Source organism: Zerene cesonia, chromosome 1, assembly GCF_012273895.1.
Source record: "Zerene cesonia ecotype Mississippi chromosome 1, Zerene_cesonia_1.1, whole genome shotgun sequence".
Lineage (NCBI taxonomy): Eukaryota > Metazoa > Arthropoda > Insecta > Lepidoptera > Pieridae > Zerene > Zerene cesonia.
In genome coordinates this window covers 6,875,538-6,886,214 of record NC_052102.1, presented here as the reverse complement: position 1 = coordinate 6,886,214, position 10,677 = coordinate 6,875,538, and the positions used below count along the sequence as shown (strand labels likewise).

The 10,677-nt window shown below is 32.3% G+C and overlaps 2 protein-coding genes across 2 annotated transcripts; one reads left to right on the top strand and one right to left on the bottom strand.

Moving 5' to 3' along the window:
• Positions 1-1,637: 1,637 nt before the first annotated feature.
• LOC119830229 (dolichyldiphosphatase 1-like) lies at positions 1,638-4,657 on the bottom strand. Its single transcript, XM_038353168.1, has 5 exons — positions 4,462-4,657; positions 4,277-4,377; positions 3,985-4,163; positions 3,606-3,833; positions 1,638-2,090 (listed from the first exon to the last, which is right to left on the bottom strand). Exons 1-5 carry the CDS (start codon positions 4,556-4,558, stop codon positions 1,958-1,960), a joined length of 738 nt encoding a protein of 245 aa, XP_038209096.1. The 5' UTR covers positions 4,559-4,657; the 3' UTR covers positions 1,638-1,957.
• A 567-nt stretch (positions 4,658-5,224) lies between these two features.
• LOC119828218 (dnaJ homolog subfamily C member 7) lies at positions 5,225-9,853 on the top strand. Its single transcript, XM_038350358.1, has 8 exons — positions 5,225-5,292; positions 5,609-5,859; positions 6,082-6,280; positions 6,489-6,627; positions 6,715-6,832; positions 7,056-7,473; positions 7,750-7,928; positions 8,752-9,853. Exons 1-8 carry the CDS (start codon positions 5,225-5,227, stop codon positions 8,859-8,861), a joined length of 1,482 nt encoding a protein of 493 aa, XP_038206286.1. The 3' UTR covers positions 8,862-9,853.
• Positions 9,854-10,677: the final 824 nt, after the last annotated feature.

The following is a 10,677-nucleotide window of genomic DNA, read 5'->3' as shown; positions in this document are numbered from 1 at the left end:
GATAAGTAAAAAATTAGGCATCTCACCGATATAGATACAGCTATATTGGTTTATTTTACCTACGTTCATAGCATTCATTCCCTATGGAATTCAACTGTGGAGCAGAGTAGCAGATATTGAAACTATCGTATTAATAAAAATTACAAAATAACGTTATATATATGATTTATCTGCTCAGTACTCACTGAGAGATCACTTTAAGAGTACTAATATCCTTACTGTACCGTCACAATATATATTTAATAAATTCAATTTTACACGTACACAATAACACCGACTGATAGACAAGCCAAGAGTAGGTGATAGACATTTTTATGATAGAAGGAACAGAAATAAAATTGGAATACTCATTTTCCTAATAAGTAAAGTAAAAAAAATCTTTTATGAGACTTTTACAATAAAATATACATACATACATAGTGTTAAAGAGTTAAGTAGTGGTAAATTCATAAACTTCGTAAAATTATGGTATGATTATTCTTAAGTGCATCAGTGCAGTGTTTACACACGTTTATCTCGGCAACTGGTTGACGGATTTGAATGAAAGTTTTTTTGTATAGATATTAAGTCTGGGCAACGTGAGCTATAATTTATTTTGGAAACTAGAACAACACCTGATGCAGAACCGTAACAGATCACCTAAAGTATAAGAGTATGAGAATTGTGCTATAACAAAAATTCTAACACGTGATGAGGATTTTCTGCTGAGACTAAGAATAAATAGGAGACCTAAAGAGATGAAGAATTCGATAATTCAGTGGAAGCGCTAATTAAATCACTTAAGCATTTTGCGAGAAGAAAAGATATGATCAAAATCCAAAAAAGGATCATACAATAAAAGGTTATTAAAAATAAGAAAACTATTTAAGCGTGTATATTTATTTAATTATGATAATAACAATAAAAAACTTACATAAACATGCCTTCTTTTCTTCAATATGTATCTCAAACCACAACCATTTTTATTCAAATAGCTAATTTTGCAACACAATCTAGTGAATTTCAGTATTTTTCTAACAAAACTTTTTATTAGTTGTGTTTAAGATCACACAAGATTAGCTCAAAATGATTATCTTGTATTTTTATAGCAGCAACCCAGGTCATAAGGTCAGGTAGACATAACAAACTAGGTATATTGACTGAATGAATTCATATTTTTTGAAAAAGAAAATATACTTCGATTATGATGATGATGCCATTGTTTCACTGTATATGTAAATATAAAAAATACCAACAATATTTGATTATCACACTGAGGTAAAGATTTCATTTAGATATTAAATTAAATAAAATGGAAACATAATGGAAGACAAAAAAATACTTATTTACAGGTTTAGCAAACAATTATACTTTATTTGATTGTTATAAATTACCTAAATATTTATAATAATGAATTATGAAACATGTGCTTTATTATATTTTACGTAATTATATACTTGTATTGCTCTTAAATAGTCTCCCCTATAAATGTAAAAGTTAACTATTCTTACAATATAGTTTGATTTAACTGCACATAATCTTTTATTGTCTTTTATGTTTACATTTGAGTATATAGGTAGATAGTAATTAGCACTAAGAATTGAAACATTCTAAATGTGGTAGGTGAATTTCGATTACCTAATATACATACTTAAGTAATAATATATCTAAAACATCTAAACAATATGTGCAACAATTAAAAAATCAAGTTATAGTCAGTTATGCCATAATTCGTTCATATACATATTAAATTAACAAATAGTAAAATGTGTTTCAATGAGTTAAAAATTATAATAATAATAATCATTGTCTATCACAAAACAGTCAAATACTTTAATAAATGCTATTCATATTTGAAACGCATTCTAATAATATATATAATGATACCGCTGAGCACAACAGCCGCAGCGGTCAGCAATCGTCACGCGCGTGTCCGGGGGCGACACATAGCGTCCGTGGCGCGCGAGAAGGCGTATTGTCATCGGATCGGTTTACAAGCTGCCAATTTTCGGCCGCGTGTACGTGCCTCATGTCTTGACTTAGTGTATTCAAACCATAGCACATTTGGTATTAAAGTTGTGTCCCTTATCATTAACATTTCACATATTTTCCTGAAAATGAATAAATTCAGTTTATTATAAACAATTGAAAATTAACCATTTGCCACCCATAGGCTATGAATTTTTGGCTGCCTCTAAATTTTGATACCTCAGTCCAAAGTCATATTGATTACATTTTCTTTCAATCAAATTACAACTTTTTAATTTGTGCTCCATCATCCTTGTTACAACTTTTCTCATACCTACAGTAAGTATCATTGAGAACTATGTTACCATGTCAAATTCTTGATTAGTTTCACAGCAAAGAGTTATCAAACAACATTAAGCTCCAGATAACATAACTTCTTAAGCAAAAAAAACCTATTTAAAGAATTTTTGTACAACACGAGGACTTAAAGCACTGTCATTTGGATTTTCCAAACAAAGCACAGAAAACAAAACAGTCGAGTTGCAGTTGTCTTTTCTTTTCAAAAACAGCTTTCTGTAATTTGACGATTTGCGAATTTGCTGCAGGAATCAGCCATCATATTACATGACAATTGAATTATAAGCAAATCTTATAATTATTACATACATAAAAATTATAGCAGTTATCATTGAAGAAAGTATGTAGAAATAACTACATTTCGACAAAAAAATTGAATCTCTATGGCAATAACATAAAAATTTATTATGCATAATTGTTTTTGTAGAGATGATGAAATATTTAGTATTGATTTAATAAATATTTCTCCAATTTTTAAAATGCATTTTGTGTTGCAAAATTTGGTCATTGTACTAATGAAAACTAGTAATACTGCAACAGTAGAAGAGATTTATTACATACTAGCTTTCCGCCCGGCTGTGAAAGTGAAGTCCCGTGTCCCCTAGTGGGGTATGGGGCAGATGATGTACATCTGTTTCACTGATCGATTTTCTTTACGGACTAGTAGGTGATCAACCATTCTGTGTCCTGCCAGACCGAGACATTTTTTTTGTGCGTCCCCACCAGGAATTGAACCCAGGACCTATCGGTTCTACGCTCACGCACTAACCACTGGACCAAGGAGGCGGTCTAGCCGCCCGCGGCTTTGCCCGCGTGAAATTCGGGTATGTCGCCCATCTCCTTATTTCAACTCCTTCTACCCTTTTTTCGCGATAAAAATCATCCTATGTCTTTTCCCAAGTTCAGTTCTACTTTCATACCAAATTATATCAAAATTGGTTCAGTGGTTTAGGCATGAAAGTGTAACAGACAGACAGTGTTACTCTCGCATTTATAATATTAGTAGAGATTACAAAAAAATACAAATTCTATTAAAGTTTTTCCAATGTTGTCATGCTATTTGTACATGTTCTTGACATGTGAGTGTCAAATCATGATACTGCGTGATATTTTTTCAATAATTAAGATCTGATTTTTCAGCCATTGGTTTAAACTAGTTTGTCTAAAATATTCTAACTAAACAACTATTTCATTTAAAAAAAGGGACATTGTCTTTATCAAAAGGGGTACAAAGTTTTGCTGCATGCATAAATTAATGAAAATACATATCCTTTTAAGTGATTATTGATTATAATACTTACAAATTAGCCACTTGTGGAAATATTGGAGTGAGTATTTTATGCACAACAGTGAACCAAACTGTTGCAGTAACAAATCCAACTAAGCTACCAACAATAACTTGCCATGTTGTATGGTATTCTAGATATACTCTGCCAACACATACGATAATGGCTAATAAAAAGCAATTACTAACAATAATAATTTTCCATAAAACTGATATTATATTATTATTGTTTATATGGTGTAGTCTGAAAGGTAACAACACAAATAAATGTTAATGCATTAATCTTGATTAAAAAAAAGAACACAATGTTTTTTGAGTGCACATTGAAATAAAAAACCATAATTTAAAAATAGTTTTCTATAAACATACATTTACATAATAATATAATAATTCACCTGATAATGAAAAAGTATAAGACATATATACTAAAAAACCATATGAATTGTGCATGTGAGGATGGCATGCCATATTCATTGTACAAATGTCCTCTTGATAGTGGCCTCTTCTCACATATAACATGTTTTAATATTATATTCAAGAGCTCATTTATGAGAGTTCCTACAAAAAAAGCTATCTGCAATGTAAAATGAAAAATGTATGTTATCATCAATGGAGCCAATTAATAAATATAGATGTATGTTACTCATTTTGAACATCTAATATGAAATTTTCTAATTTACTACTTACTGTATGGAGGTCTCTTCGAAATAATATCAAAGCGATAAAACCAGCACCGATTCCAAAAGGAGCTAAACTGGTAAGGGCAAAAAATTTGCCGATGAAATCGCCTGAAATACATATTAAACGATTATTCTATTAAGCATTCCAGTGTAATGTAATGATATATCATTGCGTATCATAACGTAATTTACCTTTGGGATATTCGACTAACGTAAGCGCTAAAGGTTGCCATTCAATTACATTTTCACTATCCGCCATATCTTTAGAATATTTTTTGAACACGAACATGAACTATAAATATTATTAGAATTTCACTTCATTCATAACAATTTCTAAAAAAAATACAGATACCAATTTAGGGGATATCGTATACAATTTGACATTGACATTGACAAATTGACGTATAACCTTGGTCATAGACTACCAGTATGCAAGTGTATAATCTATGGTCATAGACTATACCCATAGATGTTAGATATTTGTTATTATTGTTAGATATTAGTTGTATGCTATTTCACAAGACAAATTTTGTATTTGGTAGTCGCGCCCGCTTCGGCACGAATTGGGCCAGCTCGCACCAGGGAAATACACCACACCCCCAGAGAAAACTCGCGTGTAATAGTATTCTGCTGTGTTTCGTTCGGTGAGCGGGGGAGCCGGAGGCCTATATCCTTTTCGTTACCTATGCCAGTCCTTTCCTTTATTCCTCGTCAATCCTTTCTTAATCCCTTTCCAATGTAAAGTCGGCAATAAAGTGTAATAAGCGCATTAATTCACAGTACCAATTTCGTCGTGTCCATATAATCTGTGATATTTTCAATCTGTTTTTTTTCTCTTTCAACAAAAGTTGCTGTTGCTCTTTCTTTTGGCAGATTTTGTGGTTCCGTATTCCGTCGTCAAATAAAAGAAGTTGTATGTGTTTTTGTAAAAATTGGTGAAAAAATAAGGAATAAAATGGCAGAATCAGAAGTTGTAGACTTGGATCTCACAATCGATGACTTAGTACCAAAAAGCCCAGAAAAGTAAGATAATTTTCTCATTGATTCGATCAATCCCCGAACTGTCCTTGATTATTTTGTTACATTATTATTGAACTCTGTTTACCATGTAATAGAAATTTTAATAACTGCATACCCTCAAATTATTCAGTTCATTACCTTTGTTATGAATCGTCTTTGGAAAGCCTAGGCCCTTGACACTTGACCTACTTGTTTGCTACCCACGATTTCGTATATAATCGCCATATAAATATTCATTAATTTTTTAGATTATTGTTTAGTATTCATCTTTCCACTTTTTGAGTTCCAATATAACATTTTATAATTTAATGATGTTTAGATTGGCTGAAGAAAAAAAGGAAAACGGAAACCATTTATATAAATTTAAAAATTATAAAGGAGCTTTGGCTATGTATGAAGAGGCTATCAAACTTTGCCCAGACAATGCTGCATACTATGGCAACAGATCTGCCTGCTACATGATGCTGGGAATGTATAAAAAAGCTTTGGAAGATGCTCAAAAGGCTGTTGCACTTGATCCAACATTTACCAAAGGCTACATCAGGATGGCTAAATGTTGCATTGCTCTAGGTACTTTTTTTATACACATACATTTTTTCTAAATTTACACATGAATTATTTAAAAACCTTATTATATTCATGTGCCAATAGATTGCATTTAGAAAGAATAAAAGTATTTCATTTGCATAGTTCAGCACTGATACAACCAGAAATCACTAAGGTTAATTGTTTCATAAGAATTCAAGTAATCATTAATTCAAATGATCTAATAAGAGTATTTATAATGTTAAGGTGATTTATCTGGTGGAGAACAAGCAGTAAATTGTGCAACCGAACTTGGGGGTGCAGATTGTGCTTCAAATGAAAAACTGGCTCTTGATTCTTTGAGGCGATTACATGAAGATGCTCAACGTGCTTTAGAAGCTGGTGACTTCCGACGTGTTGTCTTTTGTATGGATCGCTGTCTTGAATACAGTCCATCAAGTTCGAGGTATTTCTTTGTCAGTTGTTAGGCTTCTATTGTATATGTGTATAAAAGTATGATGTGATAGTTGCACCACTTGTGGCTATGGGAACAAATTAATGTTATAGAATTTTAATGATGTTTGATTCTTAGGACTTGGGTCCACTTTGATTCAATAAAATTAACAGTGTAATTGTAATAATATAGTACAACTTGTAATATTGGAATTTTTCAGGGCAAAAATAATAAAAGCAGAATGTCTAGCAATGCTAGGACGATGTCAGGAAGCTCAAGAGATTGCCAATGACTCCTTAAGATTTGATAGCCTTGATACAGAAGCAATATATGTAAGAGGACTGTGCCTTTATTTTGAGGTATTAAACAAATTTAATTTCTTGTTTCCTAATTCAAAAATGAATTCAAGAGCATTTGATTAATGATTAAAATATGTATTTTTGTAGGATAAAGATGAACAAGCCTTCAAACATTTTCAACAAGTACTAAGACTGGCACCAGATCACAAGAAAGCCATGGAAATTTACAAGAAAGCTAAACTACTAAAGCAGAAAAAGGAGGAAGGTGGGTATTCTTAAATTTCACTCCCCAAAGTTTACTACATTTAGAAGAAGGTAGAAATCTTTGATGTATGTATTTAAATTAAAAATTATGGAAATGAATAACTCATTTACTACTTTACTTTAAAAAAATTGTATACAATGATGCTGATGAGATAATATTCTAATTATTGATCAAAAACCATTTTCAATTTCTTAATTCAATAAATCTGTACAATTTATTACAGGCAATGAAGCATTCAAGATGGGACGATGGCAACAAGCTTTAACTCTTTACAACGAAGCACTTACAATTGACAAAAATAACAGAAAAGTGAATGCCAAACTATATTTTAATAAGGCAACAGTATGTGCCAAACTTAACCAAATCAAGGATGCTGCAGACGCTTGTACTGCAGCTCTTGATCTGGACTCAAACTACATTAAAGCGCTTTTACGTCGTGCCAAGTGTTACACAGAGCTTGGTGAATATGAAGAAGCTGTAAAAGACTATGAAAAGTTATACAAAATCGATAAAAGCAAGGAAAATAAACAACTGTTACATGAAGCAAAAATCGCACTTAAAAAGTCAAAACGCAAGGATTATTACAAGATTCTTGGTGTTGAAAAAACAGCATCTGAGGATGACATTAAAAAAGCATATAGGTATGGTGTCTTAAGTACAATTGCCAATTATTATGTTAACTAACTAGCGGTCCGGCCCGGCTTCACTCATGTTATATATATAGCATATAGCCTTCCTCAATAAATAGGCTATCTAACACTGAAACAATTTTTAAAATTGGATCAGTAGTTCCTGGGATTAGTGTGTTCAAACCAACAAACAAACTCTTCAGCTTTATAATAGTATAGATTTATTTTTATATTAAACAAACAATCATAAACTTAAGTGTTAATACCTAATTTATTATTTATTATCAGGAAGCGAGCTCTTGTCCATCACCCAGACAGACACGCGGGTGCTACAGATACGGAACGTCGTGAACAAGAGAAACGTTTTAAGGAAGTTGGTGAAGCTTATGGAGTCCTCAGTGACCCTAAAAAACGAGCCCGCTATGACCATGGACAAGACTTTGATGACGATGGCTCTGGTGTTGGTGGTTAGTATAACGATTTAAAAATATAACTTTTTTTTATCCCTTAAATGTCACCTAGGCAAAATGAAATTACCTAGTATTACAGTGGATTAAAAGACAGTAATTCATGTGGAAGCAATGCTGCTGACATATTAGCCAGAAGGACATTTCATAAACCAGTCATGGGGCCTCTGCCAATTATTCAGTTACCTGCAAGCTGGATTTGTTTGTGATTACACAGCTCGCTAAACTATAAAGAAAAAATAATGGTCGAGAACACCCTCGACTTATACTATAGCACTATGGTTTCTAAACTTGCGTAGACTGCAACTTCGCAAAATGACAGGACCTTGGAACAAATATTCTTTAAATATAAGGATCACTAACATCCCACTATGCGACTGAAGAAATAGTAGCCTTTGTAATTATGGAAGGTACAGCGGTTGCGGGAGTGCAGGGCTAGAAATTTAGGTGCCCCTGGGTCTCTCTATGAAGCTTTCAGCAGCCATCACAGGCAGATAGCTTCATGTAGGAGCTGATCTGGGGTGGTTTCAGCTTTGACTTCTTCCCCAACCCCTCTCTTTTTTCCTTTACGCATAAAAGGTGTTTGACAGATTTCAAAAAAAGGTGCAGGTTCTCAATTCCACTGTTCCTTTTTTGGGTCAATTACCTCAGGCCTTTCTATTGGGTAAACGAATTTTGAAGATTCTTTTTTCTTTATTCAAAACCTGGTGTGGATGTGTGGACCCATTTAAATTTGTACTCATTCCTACGACTTTAAGGTGGTTTTTTTTTGTACAAAAGAATTAATGTTTTAATATGAATATGTCTTACATTTTTGTTACAGATATTGATCCAAATGTCGTATTCCAAACTTTCTTCCGCGGCGGCCAACCTTTTGATTTCCATAGTGGCAGCGGATTCACCGGTTCTGGCTTCAGTTTTCAATTTGGCTAATTCGTATCATCAGTTAAATATCTATGCTGAAAACATTCATAACCCAACTATACATAGAAACTATCAAAATTTTGTCATTCCATTTTAATTATTATTGTCTAATGGGCTAATAAACACAATACGACGTTGTTTTCATTTTCACGTCGTGTGTAATTAAGACCAAAACAACATAGTCACTATAGTTGCCTTAGAAAACGCTTAATAATAACAGTGTTCCACTCCAGTGTTAATGTAGACAAAATATATAGTACCTAAAGGACTTGTAAAAACAATGCCTTATTAAAAAAAAAAACAAATGCGAGTAATAGGTGCTCTGCTATAACGTATGTATGCAACAATTATGTATATGTGTACCACCAAATATAACAATCTAATTTTAAAATATTTTGTAATAGGCATGGACTGATTATGTGATATTAATTTTTGCCGTAAATTTAATTGAAATAAAATTATAAAACATAACTAATTAGAAAACGGATTGTTCATTTCTTATAACTGTTGATAAAGGATAAATTATATAGAAAGTATCCCTGTTATATAATTAATTTATGAAAAAATAAAATTTGAGGCTACATTATACATAACATTCTTGATCAAATACACCTACTTAATTATCACAGTGCACAGCGTTTTCGAAACATTTCTTATTATAATTTATACTAATAGAATATTTCGGAATATCATTGCACACATTTATTTAAACTCCCTGTACTATCCAATTTTAAAGTGTAAATAAAAAACGACACACAGTTTTGTAGTGGTGTATTACTCAATCTTGGGTGTTTAAATCCACAAATTTTATAAAAAAAAAATTTTGAACAGGCAGAGATTCACGAGCCACCACCGATTTCAGGATACTGTAATAACGGCTCAACTATGAACAAACCTATAATTTGTTGGGATACTAAAGTAGATATTTAAAAATAATCTAGGATTTTAGTAGTTGTTTTCCGTAGTATCTGAGTGATCATGTAATAAATGATGAATAACATAATGTACCTATCTATATTTTGAATTCTTCATTAGTCCTAGGCTGCTTCATAAAATAATACAATATTATGCTCTGTTCACTTGTTACTCGACCTAATTTGTAGATCTGTAACTAAAAAGTGTTTTTTATTTCTACATAAAAACTCTTTATTTCTCTAAAACAAAAATAAACTTACCTATTTTATTTGGTATAGGGATACATTTTAATCTGTGTCAACAGTCAACACATAGGCTATATTTCAGCCGTGTACCACGCGAGTGAAGCCGCAGATTCAAGCTAGTGTCAAATAAAAAATTGTCATGTTCAATGTTTTGCTGCACATGCCGGAAGTTTCTTAGATGTAAGTGTTCTCTTTATTTTTCAATAAACAAGCTATCATGAAACGAACCTCTACCAGAAGGTTAAACTGAATGTTGAGGTTTGCAGATAGATACGTCATACAAGTATAGACTTGTGATAGAGCAGAATAATGGACGAGAATACCTGAACAGAGAAGTGTGGGCAATTTATATATTTGTTTTCAAATTTTTCGTGAGCAGCTTCCTTTTGACGATGCAAAAATTTCTCCATTTTGGTATCGATTGAAAAAAATAAATTAAATATTGCGCGGATGATCTTTCGAAACGAGGTAATTTTAAGGTTTTAAAGTTAAATTTATACTATTACTACGCGATAAAACAAAAAATAAATTTATACATTAAATAAAAACAAGTGGAACCAGGCGACTGTTTTTTATTTGAAATCTCAGTCTTAAGGCGAGGTGAGTTCAGCGATTAGCCTCTATTGAGGGGGTGAGGTGCGGGGTCTGAGGGAGGCACGCCCGCG

Excerpts from the sequence above, each read along its gene's own strand:
- LOC119828218 (XM_038350358.1), top strand. The coding sequence starts at position 5,225 with ATGGCAGAATCAGAAGTTGTAGACTTGGATCTCACAATCGATGACTTA. Across the intron at positions 7,474-7,749 it reads GACATTAAAAAAGCATATAG|GAAGCGAGCTCTTGTCCATC; the intron begins GTATGGTGTCTT and ends ATTTATTATCAG. Across the intron at positions 7,929-8,751 it reads CGATGGCTCTGGTGTTGGTG|ATATTGATCCAAATGTCGTA; the intron begins GTTAGTATAACG and ends TTTTTGTTACAG.
- LOC119830229 (XM_038353168.1), bottom strand. The coding sequence starts at position 4,558 with ATGTTCGTGTTCAAAAAATATTCTAAAGATATGGCGGATAGTGAAAAT. Across the intron at positions 3,834-3,984 it reads TTATACTTTTTCATTATCAG|ACTACACCATATAAACAATA; the intron begins GTGAATTATTAT and ends GTTACCTTTCAG. Across the intron at positions 2,091-3,605 it reads TTTCCACAAGTGGCTAATTT|GAAAATATGTGAAATGTTAA; the intron begins GTAAGTATTATA and ends ATTCATTTTCAG.